The sequence below is a fragment of the Lissotriton vulgaris genome, chromosome 3_2 (assembly GCF_964263255.1).
Source record: "Lissotriton vulgaris chromosome 3_2, aLisVul1.2, whole genome shotgun sequence".
NCBI lineage: Eukaryota > Metazoa > Chordata > Amphibia > Caudata > Salamandridae > Lissotriton > Lissotriton vulgaris.
In genome coordinates this window covers 265,554,044-265,579,178 of record NC_141690.1, presented here as the reverse complement: position 1 = coordinate 265,579,178, position 25,135 = coordinate 265,554,044, and the positions used below count along the sequence as shown (strand labels likewise).

Here is a 25,135-nt window from a genome sequence, read left to right as displayed (position 1 = left end):
GAATTTGCCTCATTGTAGGTTTCAGACACCGGCACACTTTCCGCAGCGCGTGCACACTGTTTATGAATTCACAGGTACTCAAGAGAAGCATGTTTTTGACTTTCTTTAGTCCCTGTATATCAGAGAGATGCATGCACTGTAAGAACGTCTGATGAGTAGGTCTGTCCCAGTATTTACACAAATAACAATTTAAATACCACTATTTTGTTTTATTTCTTTTATGGCGCTAGTCATCGCAAAGCAGGGCGTGAGAGAGCTTTCCATCCCATGCACACATTAACAGTAAATCACGTACGTGTGTAAATCAATGTACAGGATGCGTTACATAAGATTGTGAGGGTCACAAGGGGTAGGAGTCACGTGCCCTTCATAGCTTGCTGATCTATATTAGAAGGATTACAATGTATGAACTGCAAGAAAGTAAAGGATCCCAGTCTTAAAAGCAGTAACCCACAGACCTAGCTACATAAAATAAAAGTCTGCCATCTGCATGCTACATAATGTGCCTCCCCTTGCTGTGGCCAGAGGCAGAAGACCATGGCTGGCAGAGGAGCACAGAGGCACCGGTGTCATCAGCTAAATTGGCCCGGACTAGCAAAGTCCTATTCTGGGCCCCTGGATCCTGCCAGGCGGCCCCATTAGTGGCATGCTGTAGTGTCACTGGTAGCCCTGGGCGCTTGTGTCCCACCGTGCCCAGGGCTACCCATCAGTCAAGCTGTCAGCGCACCCTCTCCCATCTCATTACTGGAGAGGGGTTGGCAGGAGCCTCACTCACCGCACCCCACCTCATGATAAGATGAGGTGAAAAGGCAAGAAACTGACAGCTGGAGCCCCTGCATCACTGTGCAGACCCCAACTCTGTGCTTCAGTTCCTGAGGCTGGAAGAAGCTGTGTCCATGCCCTGGGAGTCCACCCAAAGCCATTATCAGAAGCACAACAGGTCAAATAGCTGAAGGCAGGTAAGTAAAATAAAACCCTGTGAAATATTGAGTGAGAGTGTATGTGTGCTGAGTGGATGAGGGTGAGATCGAGTGAGTCAGAGGGAGTGGGAACGAGTGGGACTAAGTGAACATTAGAGAGTGAATTCAGCTGAGTGAAAGCGAGTGTGAGCTAGAGTGACTGAGAATAAAGGAGAGCGAAGGCGGTAATTCTTGCTATATGATGTACTTAGGTGAAATGCAGGCGCATACGCTGCAATTCCTGGCATATGGAACAGGCGTGACAAACCGCTGGTGCGGACATACTGGACATCATTCCTGGTACAAAGGAAACTATGGCAAAATGCAGGCACTGGCCTATCGGAGGTAATTCTTGGCATATGGAATGAAGCGCCCATGGGAAAATGCTGGTGCTGGCACACTGGAAGTAGTTTGTTGTCTATGGGATGCCAGTGGTAAAATGTTTTTTTACAAAAAACAAGGGAATCCGATGAGTAGCTAAGGACCCCGGGTGTCGATTATTAAAGCAAACAATGGTCCTTACAAGGGGCCCGATTCACAGAACTAACTTAAGCCAAAATCCTAAACTTACTACTTTTGGTTTTCACAGAAGTTAGGATTTTGTCTTAAGTTTGTCTTAAGAGAGAGTTAAAACAGACTTAAGACAGACTTAAGTTAGGATTTTGTCTTAAGTCTGTCTTAACTCTGTTTTAAGGCAAACTTAAGAAAAAATCCTAACTTCTGTGAATACCAAAAGTAGTAAGTTTAGGATTTTGTCTTAAGTTAGTTCTGTGAATCGGGCCCAAAGAGAATAAAGGAAAAAATTAAATATAGGCCTAAATAGGTACTATATATGTTTTCAGTATCCAGCTGGACAAAGAATGTTAATATGCAGTATATTTAGAATAGTGAGTAATACACAGAGGAAGAATCATATACAACGGGACGCAATCCTGCACCCGACACATAGGACAAAGGTCAAACAAACAGTACATAAAACTGTTTTCAGGCAAAATTGGAGCTAAGGCAGCTTGTACTGGTCAAATAATAAAGCAAGCGGGCACAAAATTGTGACCACATTATATATACTCAATTTTCCGTAGTGGTACTAATTTCAATTGTCGACGACGTTTCGATCCCAAGCTCGAGTAACTTACGGGATCATCATCAGGACTGAGAATTAAATTTGCCTGCTATAGACCATAATGTCTCGCTGGCGGCCTTCAAGGCATATGGCGAGGAAGGTCTGTGCAGCTGTGTGCTGCTCCTTGGACAAGGGGACCAACAGTGGTGTCCGCACTTAAACAGTAAAAAATTGACTTGGATGGGTGCACAGCTGAAATGTTATTTGTTATTTTAGATATTTTGTGGGTACTCCTCAGGTGGCGTTTTTACCCGTAAAACGTCATATGAATCAAGTGTGGAATCTTCTTATTCTGTTAAGAAGAAAAACGGATGTTCCCCCAGGGATGGTCCCAGTGACCCACTGGAACCACATTCACACTTGAACAGTGCCACTCATGGTGTGGGCGATGACTGTGAACTGCGTCTGCCGTGGCAGAGGGTTCAGGGATTTTTCAGGGGAATTGCTAACGCTGCCTCGAAGTTTTACGAAGTCTCACAGCAGCGGGGGGCTTGAAAGTAGCTTGATAGCAGGGCGGCAACAGTGTGCCTAACGTTCCAAGGCACGATGGTAAAATGATGACCCTGACATATTGGAGATCATTCTTGGCATATATTGGCATATGGGACAACTGTAGCAAAATGATGGTGCTACCATATGCAAGATAATTCTGGGCATTACGGAGGACAACCATGGCTTTTTGACCTTTGGGTCCCCCATCACATATATATGGATGCAGTCATTGGCAACATTGTGCCACTGGATATTGTAAGTAATTCTTGGTATTAACATAGTGCCCACGAAATATGGGTCCCATCCTTACCAAATCAATTCTAGCCCTGAAACATGGAGATAAGTATTAGCATATAGGGACACATTTTGAATTAAATGGGGTCAAATGTTTTCATTGACTTTCACACCTTTAAAGAACTTCAGTATTTAGTGAGTTCTCTTAGAGAGGCAGTGGTTTTTGAGCCGGTTCATGTGAAAATTCTGCTTTAAAGAACACTATTTGACCTATTTTTTTAAACCTTTTTCTATGCGTCCCGGTGCAGGGTGACATAGCGCTTTACATCATACTCCATATTGTACACAGAAAATGAATCACACAAGTGTGTAAATCAACTCATAGGAAATGTTACATAAGACAATGAGGGTTTCAAGGTGTAAAAGTAGCAGATCTTTCACACTGGGTGATATAACATGTAAGAGTGTTAGGTCTGGCGAAACACAGACAAGAATTAAAACATAACGCAGTGGTTGGGGTTGTCTGCACTAATGAGACTTTATTGCTACCAAAGAACCCTTTTTAGCAATATCAAAATAAAGAAAGATTGATTAAAAACGAAATAAGTTTCTACGCTTTGCAGTTTGCATGCGGCTCCTGATGCAGGTTCATAGCGCACTGCGCTGCAGTCGAAGGATTATAACTGGGGGCCCTGGAAGGATGTCATTCAGTAAACACTGCGCTTTCTGCGTTATTCTGGATTTGCCGCATTTGCCAATTAATTCTTCGTCTACTGAATAATATTCAGATTTTAAGGAAAAAAAATGTTTCTAGCTCAGTCAGTTTAAAAGTTACAAAACACTTGTGGACACGTGTTCCTGCGCATTCGAAGGCCCTTCTCAAATGTTGACTGGTCATCTTTCAGGTGTTATTGCTGTATTTGATGGTTAAACGGATACTAATGAGGTGAAACGTTTTGCCAGACTGGGATGACAATGTTATAAAGTGACAAAATAATGAAACAAAACCATCAAAAAAATTACATCATTTGTCTTTTCTTGTCTCAAAATTTAGTCACCTGCCCCATAATTTGGTCCTTCCTACCGCATAATTCCAATGGCCGTGATTATAATTTATAAGCTGCAAGTAACAAAAGGATGTCTATGCAGTAACCCTTTGACCTTTCTACATAAAATGCAAATCTTTGACCTGCAAGCTACACACTGTGTTTGCAGCAGGCACATAAACCCTCTCTGCTAAATTATTGATGAGTTAAACCTGACTAGACACAACAGGGATCTAAACAGCAAGTACATGCTACAAGTACGCAAAATAAACTGGGCAAGATTACTTAATGAAATTTGAAGCAGCCAGGTCGAGGTGAAAATTGCCACAGTAACTGACCAGGCCTTCCAGCAAGGACTTTCAGCCTTTGTGCACTCCCCATCCCCTCCACTATAACCTAAATGTGAAGTCCTGGTGGAGGAGGGGTCAGGTGAAAGGTGAATGACATAGCTTCACTTCTGGGACGAGCTGCCCCCCCTCCCCGTGAGAACTGACAACTAGATGGGAATGGCCCATAGGCCACAACAGCACCTGGCCTCGTTTGCACACTATAGGCCAGAGCTTTCCAAAGTATGTGTCGCGACACAGTACAGGATCGCCTGACATGAGTGGGTGTGTCGCGTGACGGTACTCTTCTAATCAAGCATGTACGTCTGTCTTAAATCTTTAAGACAGACATACATGCTTGATAAGATGTACGTACATTTTCGTGCATCACGTCGTCTGCGCTGCATACTATGGAAAGCTCTGGCCGGATCTCCCCTCTGCGGATACCTTTGCCGCTGCTCCCGAGCTCTGGCCCCCTGTCCAGCAGAAAGCTGTGGGGGCGAGGCGCGGGATGGGCTGCACGGTAAGCGCCGAGGATAAGGCGGTCCAAGATGATCGACCTGCGGGAGGACGGCGAGAAGGTGGCGCGGGAGGTCAAGCTGCTGCTGCTGCTGCTGCTCCTGCTGTTGCTGTTGCTGTTGCTGCTGCTGCTGTTGCTGTTGCTGCTGCTGTTGCTACTGCTGCTACTGCTGCTGCTGTTGCTGCTGCTGATGCTGCTGCTGCTGCTGCTGTTGCTGCTGCTGCTCCTGCTCCTGCTAATGCTGCTGCTGCTGCTCCTGCTGCTGCTGATGCTGCTGCTGCTGATGCTGCTGCTGCTGTTGCTGCTGCTGCTGTTGCTGCTGCTGCTGCTGCTGCTGCTGCTGCTGTTGCTGCTGCTGCTGCTGCTGCTCCTGCTGCTGCTGTTGCTGCTGCTGCTGTTGCTGCGGCTGCTGTGTAAGGGGCCGGAGGGTAGAGGGGGTCAGGCGGCCCTCAAATGACAAAGATGCACGGCCGTCAGCCACCTTTGAATCCTTCTCCCTGACCCAGAGAATCAACTATGTGACGAGCAGCACAGCGTTCCCTTCTGGACGCCTCCTGCCCATGTTCTGTTGACAGACGGTGCTGTGAGATCACTGTCAAGTCATCCTTTATTGACCAGTATTGATCTACAGTCGATTGAGGTGAAAAAGGTCATTGATTCCTCTGGTACAGATGGCGATCCTGACGCAGGGTGAAATGGAAACATTGATACATTACAGACAGTACTGCAGGGTTTAACTAAAACAAGTGGGAGCAGTGCAAAGATTTTGAAGAAAAAAAACAAATTAATCATCCGTCACTCATTAGCGAAAATGAAAAACCTCAAGGCTGATTTTGTGGAAATGTTGCCCACCCTTAATAAGTTGAAGCAGATATGAGAAAGAGAGCCGTGCGCAGCTGAAGTGCTGCAGCGTTTCAAAGTGAAAGAAGAAATCTGAACTATGCTATAGATACGTTTACAACGACGTATTCTCGTAGGACACCCCCGCGCCGCACGGCCACCAGCTGTAGCATGTGCTCCCCCGCCTGCCGCTGCCTCTCAGCCTCGCTGAGCCTGCCTGCCTGCTGACCACGCCCCCGGCCGTCTTTCGGGGTGGCCTCCTGCGCTACTGTGTTTGTTTAGGTATTTGTGCTGCCTTGTAGCCTTTTTTAGGCTTTTGCCCCCTTTTTCGGATTTCTGTGCCCCCTTGTGCCGTTTTCCCCTGCCCTTTTTCCCTTGTGCCCTCCCGCCCCGCTCCCCACTTCCCGCCGCCGTGTCTAAGGACACGCCCCCTTTGCCTTCTGTGCCCTCCCTGCTCCCGCCTCCCAGCTGCTCCTCCCTCCCTCGCACTTAGCCTGGACCGCGACCAGCGCCCGGACCCCTGGCCCCCGCAGACGCCAGCCCACCCGCCGGACCTACGACTCTACCGAACTCAACGCACTCAACACCGGTCAGATCCCGGGTTGCTACCGAGCCACCCCGAGACGCACCCACGGACCCTTCAGCTGCCACTCCTGCAAGTTCACCTGCATCCGGACCTGCACTACACGATCACCCACCAGGCCGAGCACCAGCAGCAACCACCTGAAGTGCATCCTGCTCAACACTCGCTCCGTCCACAGACACGCCATCGAACTCTGGAACCTCCTCGACACCACATCTCCAGACGTCGCCTTCCTCACTGAAACCTGGATGAACGCCTCCTCAGCGCCTGACATCGCCATCGCCATCCCGGACGGATACAAGATCACCCGGAGGGACCGCGGCAATCAGACCCGAGGAGGCATCGCCATCGTCCACAGGAACACCATCCGCATCACGACCAACACCGACAACACCCTCACAACCGCCGAACACCTGCACTTCCATATCCACACCGACCCCAAGACCACCCTCAGAGGCACCCTCATCTACAGACCCCCAGGACCACGCACACAATTCAGCGAAGACATCGCCGACTTCATCTGCCCGCACGCCCTCCCCTCCGCTGACGACATCCTCCTCGGGGATCTCAACTTCCACCTGGAGAACAACAACGACCGCAACACCACCACTCTGCTGGACAACCTCGCCAACCTCGGACTCAAGCAGCTGGTGACCACTCCCACCCACTACGCCGGACACACACTCAACCCCGTCTTCTCATCCAGCAAGGACATCGTCTTCAGCCACGCCACCGGACTCCACTGGACGGACCACAGCTGCATCCACTTCAGCTTCAGAAGAACCACGATCCACCATCACCAGCAACAGGTTGCACGCAGGAGCTGGAACAAGATCACTGCCGACCAGCTCGCCGCATCCCTGAGCCAGCACCCTCCCACCAGCTCAGCGAACCCCAGCCAGGCCGCCGACAACCTCACGAAGTGGATCAGCACCTGCGCAGACGACCTCCCCCCACTGAGGACCCCGCCTATCAGACCCGGCAGTAAGAAAGCACCATGGTTCACCGACGAACTGAAGAGCTCCAAGAAGAACTGCAGAGCCCTCGAAAGAGCCTGGCGCAGAGACCCAACAACACCAGAAAACATGACCACCCTCAAGCTCGCCACTCGAAAACACCATCAACTGATCCACGCCACCAAGAAAACTACATTCAAGGAACGACTGGACAACAACGCACAAAACAGCAAGGAACTCTTCAACATCGTTAAAGAGCTCTCCAACCCCAATGCCGGAAACAACGACATCACCCCATCGCAAGACCTCTGCAACTCCCTCGCCTCCTACTTCCACAACAAGATCGCAGACATACACAACAGCTTCAGCACGCAACCAACGCTCCCCACGTTGGCACCAACGCCCCCCACCACCTCCTTCCGCGCCTGGACCCAGATCACCACCGAAGACACCATCCGTATGATGAACTCCATCCACTTCGGATCTCCAACCGACCCCTGACCTCACCACGTCTTCAACAAGGCCGACGCTGTCATCGCTCCCCACCTGCGGAGCATCATTAACACCTCCTTCGACACCGCCACCTTCCCGGAGAGCTGGAAGCACGCCGAACTCAGCGCTCTACTGAAGAAACCATCAGCGGACCCCACCGAACTCAAAAACTACCGCCCCATCTCGCTCCTCCCGTTTTCGGCCAAAGTCATTGAGAAGATTGTCAACAAGCAGCTGGCCGCCTTCCTCGAGACGAATGGATCCCTCGACCTCTCGCAGTCTGGCTTCCGGACCAACCACAGCACCGAGACCACCCTCATCGCAGCCACCAATGACATCCGAGCCCTGCTCGACAACGGAGAAACAGCGGCCCTCATCCTCCTGGACCTCTCCACGGCTTTCGACACTGTCTGCCACCGCACCTTAGTGCAACGCCTCAGCAACGTCGGAATCCAGGAGAAGGCACTGGAGTGGATCATCTCCTTCCTCGCCGGAAGGACTCAGAGAGTCCGCCTTCCACCGTTCAGATCAGAAGCCACCGAAGTCATCTGCGGCGTACCACAGGGATCATCGCTCAGCCCCACCCTCTTCAACATCTACATGAGCCCCCTCGCAGCCATCGCACGCCAACACAACCTCAACATCATCTCCTACGCCGACGACACACAGCTGATCCTCTCCCTCACCAACGACCCAGCCACCGCCAGAGCCAACCTACACGAAGGGATGACAGACGTAGCCGAGTGGATGATGACCATCCGCCTGAAACTGAACTCAGACAAGACGGAAGTTCTCATCCTGGGCTCCTCGCCCTCCGCCTGGGACGACTCCTGGTGGACCCCCGCCCTGGCCAGCGCACCCAAACCGACAGACCATGCACGCGACCTGGGCTTCATCCTGGACTCCTCCCTCTCCATGACCAGACAAGTCAATGCCGTCTCCTCGTCCTGCTTCAATATCCTGCGCATGCTACGTAAGATCTTCCGGTGGATCCCCACCGAGACCAGGAAGACGGTCACCCAGGCCCTCGTCACCAGCCGACTGGACTACGGCAACGCCCTCTACGCCGGAACCACCGCCAAGCTCCAGAAGAGACTTCAGCTGATCCAGAACGCCTCAGCAAGACTCATTCTCGACATCCCCCGACACAGCCGCATCTCCGGACATCTGAGAGACCTGCACTGGTTTCCCGGTCAACAAGAGAATCACCTTCTGTCTCCTCACCCACGCACACAAAGCCCTACACAACCAAGGGCCAAGATACCTCAACAGCCGCCTCAACTTCTACACTCCTACCCGCCAGCTTCGATCGACCAGCCACGCCCTTGCCGCCGTCCCCCGCATCCGAAGAGCCACAGCAGGAGGAAGGTCCTTCTCCTACCTGGCTGCCAAGACTTGGAACTCCCTCCCGATCCACCTCCGCCTGACCCAAGACCACCTCGCCTTCAGGAAGCAGCTCAAGACCTGGCTGTTCAAGCAGTAGCGGACCCCCCTCCCCAAGCGCCTTGAGACCCTCCGGGTGAGTAGCGCGCTATATAAATGTTTTTTGATTTGATTTGATTTGATATTCATTGACTTACACCAGCCGGTGACTCTGTCGAGCAAAATGTAGGTAACCGGGTGGTGTTAAAAAGGCCTACTTTCAGTTCTGCAGAAGTGGTATTACAGGGGGTTGACGAGGTGCCCATGATCACGGATAATTAAGTATGAGGTCGCAGGCCGTAGGGCCATTTTTACCAGCCCTCTTCTACCTTATTCCATGTCCCTCTCTCATCTACACACACCCAACACCCCAACTCTTTTGGTTAAGACACGTCATTAAACAATCCCTAACGCGCGGCTAATGCTCACTGCTCTTTAGCAGGCACCCCTGCAAGCTGCTCCAGGCAATACTCTCACCCCTGCACCCTGCTGTATACAAAGAGCTGAGCTAAAACCACCTGAACTGGGGTGGCAGAGTGGGCTAAAGAACGGTGATGGATCAAACTCAGATCTTTTGACTGGGTGGGAGTGTTTGATTGCTTCAGATGCTCCGTCCATTACCACCCCTTTTTGTACCGCTTTTGGCCGCCATAAGTGTGGCAGGGTATGCTCAGACGTGAGTCCCTTGCTCACTTTGCCACTGGATTCAAGCAAGCCGGGATGAAGACGGCTGGAATGCCAGAAACCGGTCCTCGGAAGCTTGTTTCCGGTCCAGGGAAGACATGGCTTGGCAGTTCGGGCTGGACTGTTCCCATGAGGCACAGGGTCAGACTGATTTGCATATGGCCATGTCTGAACTGGGGTGGCAGAGTGGGCTAAAGAACGGTGATGGATCAAACTCAGATCTTTTGACTGGGTGTGAGCGTTTGATTGGTTCAGATGCTCCGTCCATCACCACCCCCCTTTTGTAGAGCTAAAACCACAGGCATTTCCCAGTGAACGATGAGTCGCACAACTGTATTACTTTTACCAGGTAATGACCAGACAAAACAAAGTAGCATTGAGGGTTAATAGGTCTCCTGTAAGCACATTATGTAACGCGCAGATGACAGCATTTTATTGTATTTAAATGGGCAAGTGAGTGCTTTGAACACGGAGATCCTTTTGTTACTTGCAGTTCACAAATTGTAATTCTTCTAATATAGCACAGTGAGCCAAGAAGGACATGTGGCTCCTACACCTTACAACTCTCCCTGTCTTATGTAACAATCCCTTGATTTAAACACCTCATTTATTGTCAATGTATAATGTGTACGTATAAAGCGCCCTGACACACTGCATGGGATTAGTAGCACTATAGCGCAGTAAAAGAAACAAAACAAAATAGTGGCGTTTGAATTGTTGTTTGTGTAATTACTGGGACAGACCAACACATCTGACACTCCTACACACACATGCATATCTCTTATAGAACAGGACTGAACAAAGTCAGAAGCATGCCTGCCTCTTAAGCACCTGTGATGTGTTAAGCTGCGTGCCTTTGTTTCTCCTCCATTTCATGTAGATGTGAGACTCCTGATAGCTCCCAGCCAGGATACTCCAACAAAAGGAAGCCTGATGGCCCCTTAACTTCGACCTTTGTTATAGGCCCAGCTGGAACCTGATAAGCCCCTTCCCCGCCTGTACGTTGCTGCTTGGAACAAAAGCAAACAACGCGCAGGCACTGCTGAATGTGTCCCGGTGTCTAAATATTGCACCAAGACAAGCTTACCATATTTCTGAGGGGCCCAATCTCTTGGCAGGGTAGACTGCGATCACCCTTTGAAAATAGTGGGTAGACGCAGTCTACCCTCAACTTGTACCCTGTCTACTACATAGTGCCAAGAGATGCATGTGTGTCTCGTGGCGCATTGTAGCAGCTATTGCTCATTTTAGTAATGATGCAGTTCACCTGTGTGCCCTAATACTGAAAAGCGAGGGCAAGAGATCTTTGCAGTGTGAGTTAGTACATAGGTACATAGTACATTTCCTTTACAACGAATCATGAAGCGGTGTTTAGGAAATGAATAATAGGCGAGTTAAAACAGGTGCATTTAGAAAACTGAGTCCCAAGCAGGAAGGCCATTTATTTTCTTGATATGTGCGTAAGTGGATGAGGTCAAAGGGGTAAGTTTACATCACTTATCATGTTGCAGGCTCAGCGAGTTTGGTGAATAATAAAGCCGATCTACAAAGAAAACGAATCAACAGGGTTGTGGCGGGAAGGAGGAGATGAAGCGAGTGAAAACACCAGCACTCGTGTGGAGTGCTTAAAGACAAAGAAAAAAGTAGCTCCTATAACGGGAGCAGTGGATGGACCCAAGCACTTGGTCCATGTTCTGGGAGAGGGTCAAACACAGGAAGAAGCATGACGCTTTTATGCTGTGGACTAACGGGAACAAAGGACAGACACACACAGCATCCAGCCGCATATGTGCGCTGCCTGTACACAGACACACACCATATCTTCGCAGACACACACAGCATCCAGCCGTATATATGCGTTGCCTGTACACAGACATACACCATACCTCAGCAGACACAGTGACACACACCTAACTTTCACAGACACACATAGCATCCAGCCGCATATGTGCGCTGCCTGTACACAGACACACACCATACCTCAGCAGACACAGTGACACACACCTAACTTTCACAGACACACATAGCATCCAGCCGCATATATGCATTGCCTGTACACAGACATACACCATACCTCAGCAGACAAACACCTAACTTTCACAGACACACACAGCATCCAGCCGCATATGTGCGCTGCCTGTACACAGACACACACCATACCTCAGCAGACACAGTGACACACACCTAACTTTCACAGACACACATAGCATCCAGCCGCATATATGCATTGCCTGTACACAGGCACACACCATACCTTCGCAGACACACACAGCATCCAGCCGTATATATGCATTGCCTGTACACAGACATACACCATACCTCAGCAGACACACACCTAACTTTCACAGACACACACAGCATCCAGCCGCATATGTGCACTGCCTTCACACAGGCACACACCATACCTCAGCAGACACACACAGCTTCCAGCCGCATATGTGTGCTGCCTGTACACAGACACACACCATACCTTAGCAGACACACAATACTTTAGCAGACACACACCATACCTTCACAGACACACACCTAACTTTCACAGACACACACAGCATCCAGCCGCATATGTGCGCTGCCTGTACACAGACACACACCATAACTTAGCAGACACACACCATACTTTAGCAGACACACACCATACTTTCACAGACACACACCTAACTTTCACAGACACACACAGCATCCATCCGCATATGTGTGCTGGCTGTACACAGACACACACCATACCTTTGCAGACACACAGCATCCAGACGCATATGTGTGCTGGCTGTACACAGACACACACCATACCTTCGCAGACACACACAGCATCCAGCCGCATATATGCATTGCCTGTACAAAGACACACACCATACCTTAGCAGACACACACCATACTTTAGCAGACACACACCATACCTTCACAGACACACACCTAACTTTCACAGACACACACATCATCCATCCGCATATGTGTGCTGGCTGTACACAGACACACACCATACCTTTGCAGACACACAGCATCCAGACGCATATGTGTGCTAGCTGTACACAGACACACACCATACCTTCGCAGACACACACAGCATCCAGCCGCATATATGCATTGCCTGTACACAGACACACACCATACCTAAGCAGACACACACCTAACTTTTTACAGACACACACAGCATCCAGCCGCATATGTGCGCTGCCTGCACACAGGCACACACAGACCTTACCTTCAGACTGCATACAGATGAATATGCGCGCTCCCGCACGCACACCACACACGCACGCGCCAACCTTTGCTTAATTAGAAGTGTAAGAAGAATTATCCGGGTCGATGGCAGGTAGGGGGGTGGGGGGGGCAGACGCCCGCAGCTCTCTCGGGAGTCAGGGCACGTGCGCCTCAGCGCCTGGGAGTGGAGCCAAGTCTTCAAGGAGGCTGGTGGCAGGAGAAGGATGTGCCCTTCCAGTACCCTTGGGTGACCGCTCTCTGGGGCCCGGTACTTAATTTGAGCCGGTACTTGGGGACAAGCATGTTCCCCCAGAGCAAGAGAAGGGAAAACTCACAAAGTGGAAATACAGAGGATGAGGAAGATGCGAGGTACTGAGGATGAAGCAGGACCCTGCAAGAATGAGGTAAAGGGACATAGAGGGAGTCTGGTGGTAGACGAAAGAGGCATGAGATGCATTCAGGAAGTCCAGCCTTGGTATTCGGTGCACCCACATTTAATAGCGCCGGGCATTGGCTTTTGGGCGCAACTTTGGGCACCGGCTCTCAAGTTTTTACAAATTAAGCACTGCTGGTGTCCACCTGCTCTGAGGCTCTGTGCACCTGCTCTCCCGCTATCCAACACTTTCCCTACTGTTACACTTGGTGGAGTAGGAATAGTACATTATTCCCACCCTCTATCCAACACTTTCCCTACTGTTGCACTCACTGGAGTGGGAATAGTAATTTTTACCCCTTCGCTATCCAACACTTTCCCTACTGTTGCACTCTTTGGAGAGGGAGTAGTAATTTTTACCCTCCCGCTATCCAACACTTTCCCTACTGTTGCACTCACTGGAGTAGGAATAGTAATTTTTACCCCTACCCTATCCAACACTTTTCCTTCTGTTGCACTCACTGGAGTGTAAATAGTAATCAGGGCCGGACTGGGAACCAAAACCGGCTCTGGCAAAGTGCACGGGGTTGTGGGTGCCACCGAGCTCTTTGCCGGGGCCGGTTTTCAGCCGATTTTGTTACAGGGCCGATTTTAAAGCTATGCTGCAAAAATGGCCCTGTTACAAAAATGGCCCCCAGGGGCCCCAAACCGGTCCCCAACCGCGGTGCGGCGCACCCGGGGATTGCCTGGTGCCCGCTACGGCCAGTCCGGCCCTGATAGTAGTTTTTACCCAACCGCTATCCAACACTTTTTCCACTGTTCCACTCGCCGGAGTGGGAATAGTAATTTTTATCCACCCTCTATCCAGCACTTTCCCTACTGTACCACTTGTTGGAGTGGAAATAGTAATTTTATCCTTTACGCTATGCAACGTTTTTAGTATTGTTATATAAGGTAGTGTAAAATATTATTTTACAAATATATATTTATTTTAATATTTTAACCATATCATATTTAATTTTTTAAATATTAATCTTATAGGTTTATTTACATATATGTAAATATATTTTAAATAATGTTTTATAATTTTATGATTAAAATAGTAACTATTTTTAATATTATTAAGTTAATATATATAAAATAAAAAATAAAAATGCATGTATTTTCTTTACATTACATTTATTATTTATTAATTTTAACGTTTTTTATTTATTTTTAAGTATGTTTTACTTAATTATATTTATTATTTAATTAATTTATATTACTTTTCAGACATTTAAAAAGTTGATTTTTTAGCAAACTATATTATTTACAACGATATTTAGGATTCAATATTTTTGTACTTACCTGTTTTTAGATAGGAATTCGATATTCTGTCACTCGGTATTTTCTCATCGATATTCTGGCAGCTCGAAATTCTGTAAGTGATCCACCTGAGACTATGCAGAGTTGCCAGGAGCTGTAGCAGTTAGTAAATGGGACTGAATGATCATGGTTTTTTCCAGTCCTTAATTTGAGCTGGTGGTTTCTGGTTCCCAGCACCAGCACTTAATCAACACCAGCACTTGTGAAAGTCTGCCACAAGGTTGCGCTGTCTGGCTAATTTAGAGATGACCACAACAACAGTTAATTATTAATTCTGTATACTTAAAAAATGACTATTACCTGCCATTCTTATAGCTTGTAAGGCCTGGAATAGGCTGAATTGTCACACTTGTAGGAGTGTTCTGGTTGTTAGTTGTGCTGGTACTACCATTGGCAGCGCTGGCAGGGCAGTGGGTGGTGCAAGCTGCAGCGGCCTCCTGATGAGGGCCCTGGCACTTATGTTTTTTACAAATTAGGCACAGGGCTCAGTTTTCATGTCATGGATGGGGACCAGCAAGGGGGCAGCTAAACTTTTTCTCACCTCTCACTGAAAAAACACCAGGCAGGAGGGTGTGAAAGCTCCAGACTCTGGGTTGTGATTTCACTGAAGGGTGAAGTTAAATGCCACCTGTCAGTTCTGCTGTGTTATAACCGCACCCTCTGGGTACAGGGGTGTGAAGGGCTCATAGCTTGACTCATGAGGATCCTTGACGGTGCGATAAAGGGAAGATCTCTCCCACTCAGCGAGCACTGCCCATCCCAAATTACTATAGCCATTCAGTTTCCGACAGCAACATTTTAATTATGCGGCAAAATGGGCAAGGGGCCCGATCATCCAATCAGGCTGGCGGAGGTCAGGTCCTCAACCAGCCTGGCCAGAGTTTTCTCCCAGGGAATGGGGGTTAATTTTTTTGTGTCTGTGACTGCCAGGTTTTCCCTTGTGATGAGAAACAGAGAAAAAACACTCACCAGGCTGGGTGCTCTAAATAAAGCGGGCGGCATGGTATTATTCCTGGGCGTAGTTTGCGGAGTTTTGCTACGTGAAACTCTGCGAAGTTACCCCAAAACTCCGCAAAGTTCAGCGAGTGGCGGAGTACAGTGCAAACTGCAGTTTGTGCTGGTATTCCTGCAGCTTAGGTAGAAATCCTACCTGAGCGGGAGCTCATGCTCGCGAACGTACAGTTCGCAATCGCAAACTTACCGTTTGCGGTCGCGAGCGGGGAAAAAAACTCCGCTGCACTTCGCAAAGCTGAGTTTTCTGCACTGTGCGAGCTCCGAGGAGTGCAGAGTGCAGAAAACTGCCACCTTGTACATGCACATGCAGGGGGGTATCATAAGTACCCCCACGTGCAGCACACCATCCCCCACCCCTCCTGGGGGCCCACAACGGGCCTCCAAAGGCATTCTCCACCTGTCTTTTGCAGTGGGAACTTCGCCTCAAAAGACAGGCATCATAATGCCCACGGCGGTGCGTGCATGGCACCACCTCCATTACCCCATGATACCGGGTCCTGCAAGGTGGGCGGAAAAGGACCGCCTTGCGGGACCACGGCGGACGGTCTTTCCGTCCGCCGCTGTACCTTTCCCATTCCCACGCCATCCTAATTTGGCAGTGAGAATATTCAGGGTGATGGGGGGGAAGTCCGCCACCGCCAGGTCGGCAGTCCGGAGGTGGCGGTCTTCTAGCCATCGTAATCGGCCCCTAAGATATGTAGCAGGGCTGGCTACTTTATGCCACAAAGAAAGACAAATTCTGGAACATACCTACTTATGCAGCCATTTGTATGACATTATTATCTAGCAGTTATTATTATCTGGATATGTGCAGGACCACTTGAATTATGCAGCAACGGAGGACAAAATTATGTGGCAAAAGAAAGCAAAATATGTGGCGCAATTCTGAGAATTTTGTGTTTGCATTGTTGCATTATGTTGCCATTTTAACACATGTTAATATTATCTGGAAAAAAGGTTTCACCTCATTAGTACCAGCGTGACACCCAGATACAGCGGCAAGCGACAGCAAAACCAGTCAATCCTTGTGAAGGGCCTAAATATGTGGGAAATACTGCACCCTCGCATAATTGCAATGGCACCGGATATGTGGACAGTTTAAATAATCACCGATGCAAACAGAAGCTCAATGCCCAAAAATATACACTGTACCCTAAGGAACGGAAAAAAGGTTTATCCGTGGGGTTCACCATCAGGTCATTATGTTGTCTGAGGTGGAAGACATTTTATTAACATCAGCCACTTCCGGTGCGCGTCACGCGCTCTGGCTCCGTAGCCGCCTCCCCCTGCCCTCAGGCATTGCTTTCCGTTCCTCCTGAAGGAGGCTCTGCCTGTCCGTACTAACAATTACATTAAGTCTAATGCAATAATGCATTATTGGGGCCGCTTATTGGGTTACAGGGACTGCCAGATCTCGGCAGGGTCGTAGATATCGGGCACAGTCTGACGTCTGTGTCTTTGAGCCTACGAGGAATTCACAGGAGGACAGGAGCTCCGCCCCCTGTTCTGCCATCTCTGGCTCTTCTTCCAGGAGGGTGTGCGTCTTCAGTTTACCTCCCAGTGCTTGTTGTGTCTGTGCTAGCAGTATTGCTGACACAGACCTGGAATGTCGGTTGCGTTGTGAGCACCGGGTGAACTGCGCTGATAGCGCTACGATCGTCGCACTGACCGCGTGGTGCAGCCTCAAGGCCTGGGCGGTGAACTTCGCTCCGTTTGCGGAGTTTAAGCCGTTTTCTGCACTCCGCACTCCATGGTGCTCGCAGAGTGCAGAAAATTCTGTTTCGCAGTGTGAGGTGAAGTTTTTTCCCTGCTTGTGATTCCGAACGGTAAGTTTGCGATCGCAAACGGTAAGTTCGCAAGCATGAGCTGCCGCTCGGGTAGACTTTTCACCCGAGCGGCAGAAATACCACCACAAACTGCAGTTCGCACTGCACTCTGCCACTCGCGGAACTTCGCTGAGTTTTTTGTAACTTTGCTTAGTTCCGCGTAGCAAAACTCTGCAAACTACGCCCAGGCCGCATTAAAATATGCACACACAGAACGTGATGTCTTGTAGTGCTGGTGTGTCTCGGCTCTGATGCCAGACGTACTAGTACAACTATTTATTAACTCCGACCCACGCTACGTGGGCCAAAGCACTTTATGGAGGTAGGCGGGGAGAGCTTGCGGCTTGCCCCCGTGTGCACGTAATAACATGGGCACGCCCTCAACCATTATTCCGAGGAGTGATACAACAGCGCTGTGAAGCTACTGATACCGCACAATACCAAATATTAACTGTTACTTGCTGCCACATGTGTGACCAGACTATGAGAAAGCCTTCCTCGTGTTCTTCTAGTCCCTGGTCACTTTGTGGACATTGTTGACTTTGCTCTTCCTTCCAGATCTGCCTGTGTCTTCCCCTTTGACCCCTGGCATGTGATGGCAGGTCTGCCCGTGTCTTCCCTTTGACTCCTGGCATGTGGTGGCAGGTCTGCCTGTGTCTTCCCCTTTGACCCCTGGCATGTTATGGCAGGTCTGCCTCTGTCTTCTCCTCTGAACTCTGGCCTGTGATGCCTGATCTTGTTAGTTGCTGTGAGTGGAATCCGTCACAGTGAGGGAATAGGGTGGAGTTTTTTGCACAATAGCTTTTCGTATTCAATGTTGTTCTGTGTTTCAGGTTCCCAGTGGTGCATGCTTGTGTTTGTTTAATTTATAAGATAGACTCACCAGTGCTGTTGGGAAGCCTCCTTGCATCTCTGACAGGTACACCTCTCATCTTTAAAGTGTCTTTGACAGATGATCGAATGTATCTGTGACAGGCAAGCATCTCTTCTTGAATGTGTCTCTGATGGGTGAGCATCCCTGTATCACTGACAGGTGCGCATCTCTCTTTGAATGTATTACTGACAGGTGAGCATCTCTTCTTGAATTTATCTGTGACAGGTGAACATCTCGTCTTGAATGCATGTGTGACATTTGAGCATCTCTTCTTGAATGTATCTCTGACAGGTGCTCATCTCTTCTTGAATGTAGCTCTGACAGGTGTGCTTCTCTTCCTGAATGTATCTCTGGCAGGTGCTCATCTCTTCTTGAATGTATGTCTGACAGCTGAGCATCTCTTCTTGAATGTATGTCTGACAGGTGAGCATGTCTTCTTGAATGTATCTCTGACAGGTGACCATCTCTTCTTGAATGTATCTCTGATAGGTGCGCTTCTATTCTTGAATGTATCTCTGCCAGGTGCTCATCTATTCTCGAATGTATGTCTGACAGGTGAGCATCTCTTCTTGAATGTACGTCTGGCAGGTGAGCATCTCTTCTTGAATGTATCTCTGACAGGTGACCATCTCTTCTTGAATGTATCTCTGACAGGTGTGCTTCTATTCTTGAATGTATCTCTGTCAGGTGCTCATCTCTTTTTGAATGTATGTCTGACAGGTGAGCATCTCTTCTTGAATGTATGTCTGACAGGTGACCATCTCTTCTTGAATGTGTCTCTGATGGGTGAGCATCCCTGTATCACTGACAGGTGCGCATCTCTCTTTGAATGTATCAGTGACAGGTGAGCATCTCTTCTTGAATTTATGTCTGACAGGTGAGCATTTTTACTTGAATGTATCTGTGACAGATGAGTATCTCTTCTTGAATGTATCTGTGACAGGTGCTCATCTCTTCTTGAATGTATCTGTGACAGGTGCGCATCTCTTCTTGAATGTATGTCTGATAGGTGAGCATCTCTTCTTGAATGTATGTCTAACAGCTGAGCATCTCTTTTTGAATGTATGTCTGACAGGTGAGCATCTCTTCTTGAATGTATCTGTGACAGGTGAGCATCTCTTCTTGAATGTATCTCTGACAGGTGAACATCTCTTTTTGAATGTGTCTCCGACAGGTGCGCATCTCTTCTTGAATAGATGTCTGACAGATGAACATTTCATTTTGAATATATGTCTGGCAGGTGAGCATCACTTCCTGAATGTTTATATTTTAGGGAAACATCTCTTCTTGAATGTGTCTCTGACAGGTGAGCATCTTTTTCTGAATGTATCTCTGACAGGTGAGCATCTGTTTTGAATGTGTTTCTGACAGGTGAGCTTATCTTCCTGAATGTATCTCTGACAGGTAAGCACCTACTTGATCACAGGTTCAATGTCAGAAGAGTGCTTCTCTCACTTCAGGGTTCTATTAGAAGAATCTGTCTTCTCACATGAGAAGCAATCTTCTGTTATTAGCTCTGCAGTCTGTCTTTGCTTGTCAAGCAGTCATGGTCGACGCTTATTTCTGTTTGACCTTCTTTGGTACTTTCTGTTGTGGTTTTTAGTCAGGTCAGAGATATAGATTTTACTGCCATGGGGGTTCATAAGCCTGAGAAACCTGAAAACACCTTCACCCAGAGCTCACCGGGGGATTCCTGTGTTGGAGCTTGGCCCAACACAACTACTGCCCGCCACACTTTTACAAGTGTGACACTTCATGCTATTCCAGGCCCCAAAAGTTATCAGAATGGTGCGGGTAGCAGGTTATCAGTCACTGCTAATGTGTTTTGTATCAATAAACAGCTGTTGTTGGGCTCATACCTAAATTAAACAGACAGCGCCACCATGTGGCAGACTGTCGTAGGTGCCGGTGCTGACAATTAAGTGCTAATGCCAAGCACCGGAAGCCACCGGCTCAAATTAATCACTACATGAAGTTCTGCTCAGCATAAGACAAGTGCGCTTTGCTGTAAGTCATCCCAGTTTTCAGTACACAGGTAGAACATGATTCGTACTTTTGATTTGCTCTGCAGGACCATGACTTTGTATTTTGCTATTGTCCTGTTGATGCATCGTACACTCCAGTAGGTTTGCAATATCTTTCAGTTGGCCACAGAGGACTGCGCCGCTTGGACCAGGCAGCTAATGTTCATATTGTCCAGACCCGGCCCTGGTGATTGTCTGCAGCGGTCACTTGTTTATTTCATGCACATGTTCAATGACAATGTTTCTGGAGGCCATCAATCAATCAATCAATCAATTAATCAATCAATCAATACTTGTAGAGCGCGGCTTATCACCGCTGTCTGGCAAGTGGTGGAACCCGTCTGGCCCCTTTCATAGTTCCTGCCATTGACTTACCCCTGGTGCAGATTGTTTCCCAGATGTCTGCTTCGGCGGATGCTTCAGCAGTTCTGTGTCCAGGCTCTCTCCGTTGCCCTCCTCATCATCCCTGCTGACATGCCCCTAGGGTTATTGTCATGTTGAAGAGTTTTATGAAAATGCCTGCAGTCTGGGTGTGCTGGGCTTCATTAACTAGCCTGTATTGGGTTTTAATTTTTCAACTCCTAGGGCAGCTCTGATGATATCATGAAGGTTTTTGAGGACTTTGACGGTCTTTAAATTTCCTTTCCAGTTTGTGAAGCTTGGGGGCTGTGTTTATCTGGCCTGAGGTGAGTTGCTCCTTTTTGAAAGTTTGCAGAGGCGCAGAACTGTTCTGTGCAGATAACACTACCTGTGATACCTAAAGTGCGCACTTCAATAATTCATTGAGTTGCACTTCATCCCGGAAGTGCTCATTCTTTCTCGCCAGTGTCTTGCATCTGTGTAGGTTATCGTGGTGGTCTGAAGGCAGATCCTGGCTGCAAAGCTCTCTGTGCTCTTAAGGTGGGCACTTTCCATACTTCAGTTTACGGGTCTCTGTAGCAAGAGTGGAACCAAGGTTTCTATTGCTTAATCTTTGTGGTTGTGTTGTTAATGACAACAGATGCAGTAATGTTATAAAGACAAATTGTCCTGCCTGTGCATTTTAGACATATTATTTCAGTAGAAAATGTTCCAGATGACTTTTGACATGTTTCTTGTTGAGGGTCTCTGTTAGAAGTGGGATTTTTTGCAGGCTAGGGCAGGTGCCAAAGCCAGGCAGAAACCACCACTCTAGTCAGGATAAGGGAGTTACACTTCTTAAATAACCCCTGCTCACCCCCTTGGTAGCTTGGCCCGGGCAGTTAGGCTTATCTTAGAGGCAGTATGTAAAGCATTTGCACATAACCAACAGTAATACAGTGTAAGCACTACAAAAGGACACCACACCAGTTAAAAAAATATCCAATATTTTCACATTCTTAAGACAAGACTAAAAATCCACAATACAGTACTTAAAAATCCAGTTATCAAAATTCACTTTTAAAACAGTTCCTTGATGTCGATAGCTCCATCCGGGGCTATCACGGCGTCATGAGCAAACAAATCCAAACAGTTTTGGCTGACTGTGGCGTCGAGGGCCAGCTATGGTGTCGGGAAGACCCGCAAACAGTACCTTTTATAAATGCATGGCATCGGCGACCTCTTGATGAGCTTCCGAAAACATGGCATCCCCAGGCGCCTGTTCCGGAGGTCGTGCAGGAGTTGTCGGGGCCCTCAAAGTCACCCACATTGCAGGTTGAGCTCCTCTCTGTTGGAGGCAGGAACTCTGGCGTCGGCAGGCGTCCTGTGCTGTGGTGCGAAGTGCAGTGGTGTGGTGTGTGGTGTCCTCAGGTCGAGGTGCGAGCAGCGGCTCCTGGTGGCATCAGATGGCGTTGTCTGTGAGACCAGGGCTGTGGTGCGAGATGAAGACAGTGCTCGTCATGGTGCTAGCAGGTCATGGTGCAAGCAGCCTCGTCATTGTTGCTGATGCGCTGTTGTCGGCTGACGAACAGGAGTCGATGGTACCGGCGTCGGCAGGCCAAGGGTGCGGTGCGGGATGAGGGTGGTGCATCATGTACCTTTACGAGCAGTGCCCTTGAACCACGGTACAAGCAGCGGCGTCGCGGAGGCCAAGGAGTCATCATGAAGTGAGGCGGTGCCGAGGGCATTGCCCACAGGGCATGGTGCGCGCAATCGCTCGGTGGTGGCGTCAGTAGGCGTCGTCAGTGAGACCAGGGTCATGGTGTGGCATTGCGGCGGTGCTCTTTGCGGTGCCCAGGCTTCGGCGTGAAGCAAGGCGGTGCGGAGTGTGGTGCCCACAGTTCGCGGTGCGAACAGTGGACGGCGTCGGTGAGACCAGGGTCACGGTGCGGAGTTGCAGCAGTGCCTTCTGTGGTGCCTTTAGGACACTGAGTCGGCAGCGGCATTGTAGACATCGTCAAGTTGCTTTTCTTCTGTCGCAGCACAAAACACACAGTCCCCAGTGCTGAGGGCAGAAGAGCTGGAAGTCTTTGCTGTTCCGGAGTCTTCTTGAATAGGAGACAAGCTCTACCTCAAGCCCTTGGAGAAACTCACAAAAGTAGATTGCAGAAAGTTTATTCCAGTCCTTTTACTGCCCAAGACAGAAGCAGCCACTGCAGACCAACAAATCAAAGCACACAGCAAAGTGGTAGTCCATCCCCACAGCTTCTCCAGCTCTTCTTCTTGGCAGTCTTCTTGATCCAAAAGAGTTCTAAAGTTCAGGGGTCTGGACCCCAGTATTTGTATCCAAAAACTCTGTGATCCTCTAGGCAGAGGGTGTCTGCGCCCAGCCAGAACCAGTTCTGCCTTCTCTGGTGTGATTTCCCAGCAGGGGGTGGAGACGGCATTGTCAAAGGCAGACCAGGCCCTTTGAGGTGCAAGGAAATCTCCTCACTCTTCCCTCATCGCAGCCCAGGTCTATTCAGCCCTTTCCTGACCTACCTAGACTATCGGGAGCCACCCTTGCTTCCTAGCCATCTGTCATCCAAAACCCAGACACGCAATCCACATTCCACCAGAGGCACACAGGATGACGGAGCAAGAAAATACCTACTTCCTAAAAGTGGTATTTTCAAACACAGAATGTAAAAATCACCTTGACTAAAAGATGCATCTTTAGATTCTGAGTTCAGGCATATTAAACTTTATTTTCCCACCTAGTTCCTAGGGCCAGTTATGTTTATAAGATGTTATAAACAAACTTCCCATTCTGTCCTATGGGGAACAGGTAGCCTTGCAATAGTGAAAAACGAAATGGGCTTTAATTCACTATCAGGACATGTCCCACATACCAGGGCAAGTCCTACCTTTCACATACACTGCACCCTGCCCACAGGGGTAGTTTGGGCCTACCTTAGGGCTGCCTGACATGTAAGAAAAGGGAAGGTTAGGGACTGGCCAGTGTGTGCACGGACCAAGCCGACATGACAGTTCCAAACTGAGTGCTGACTCTGCAATGGCAGGTCTGAGGTACCTTTTCCGGGCTACTCACGTGGGCGGCACAATCAGTGCTGCAGGCCCACGAGTGGCATTTGGTTCCCAGGCCCTGGCACACTCAGTGCACTTTACTAGGGCTGACAAGAAAACCAAACAGACAGTCTTTACATACTTTACACAGGGAGCATATGCACTTTAGCACCGATTAGCAGTGGCAAAGTGCCCAGAGTCCTAAAACCAACACAAACAAGTCAGGAAAAAAGGAGGAAGAAGCAAAAAGTTTGTGGATAACCCTGCAAAAAGGGCCATTTCCAACAGTCTCTCTTCCCGCTTGTTGCTGCTTTGTTTTCTACAGGTATATTCTGATGAGAGTGTGTGCTGAATTTTTGGTGTGGCGGTACTTACCGTTTGTTACGCCGACTGTCAAGTAAGGCCGCAACAAAGTACCTCCAGCTATGTTTTTCTTGGGCAGGTCTCTGTACGGTGCCCCAGCTGTGGTTCAGAGTCTTTTTCCATAGTTTGCTTGTTTTTCCATAGTTCGCTTGTTTTTCCATAGTTCGCTTCAGGTACTCTTTGGCCTGCCTCTCTTCCGTTTGCCTTCTGGGGTCCAGTGAAGAGCCTTCCTCGTGATGGAGTCTTGTTCTCTTCTCATGGTGTGTCCTGTCCATGGTGCCCAGGCCTTCTTGCTTGCCTCTGGTGAGCAGTTCCTGGTTGGAGATGGTTCACAGCCAGAAAATGTGCAAGATTCTTCTCAGGTTACTGATGTGGAAGACTGACAGTTTGCTGAAGTTGTTTTTCCATCATAGGATGTGTTAGTAACCTGGTCTTCCTGTGTCGATCCCATACCCATCTCTGTCCTACACACACACATCACATTCTCTGTCTCTCTCTTACAGTGTGACTTCCTCCTACATATGTGCTGTGCCTGTCTATTCTCACCTGGGCTCACAATGTCTTCCTCTCTGTGTCTCACTCTCAATCTGCAGCATGATTTTCTCCTCTACATACACTATGCTCCAGTCTGTAGTAGGGAGTGTCACTATGCTTCCATTCTATCCAACTCTCTTTTTCCTTCTCTCTCTGTCTTCAATATTTCTTTCTTCTTTTCTCCGTATCTCCCTCTCTCCTCTGCCGTCCCAATTCCCCTTTCAACCTTTCAACCTCTCACCCTTCCTCTCTTTCTGTTCTCTCTTTCACTTGTTCTCCCTCCCTTGTTCTCACTTTTTGTCTCCCTCTCTGATTAAACCTCTCTCTCTCTCTCTCTCTCTCTCCCTATCACCCTTCCTCTCTCCCTGTCACTCTTTCTCCCTTGTTCTTACTGTTTGCCTCCCTAACAGTTAGACCCTTCTCTCACACTTTCTCTTCTTGTCTCCCTCCAAATATATGACATTACAACGCATGCCTATACA

The 25,135-nt window shown here is 48.7% G+C and overlaps 1 protein-coding gene across 1 annotated transcript in view; it reads right to left on the bottom strand.

Moving 5' to 3' along the window:
* The window catches only part of LOC147725648 (dedicator of cytokinesis protein 2-like), a 1,712,066-nt gene that overhangs the window by 823,353 nt on the left and 863,578 nt on the right, over positions 1 to 25,135 (bottom strand). Inside the window, exons 26-27 of the mRNA XM_086964476.1 lie at positions 24,209 to 24,433; positions 20,727 to 20,831 (exon numbers count right to left, since the gene is read on the bottom strand). Coding sequence (XP_086820602.1) covers positions 20,727 to 20,831; positions 24,209 to 24,433 — 330 coding nt within the window. The remainder of the gene's footprint in view (positions 1 to 20,726; positions 20,832 to 24,208; positions 24,434 to 25,135) is intronic.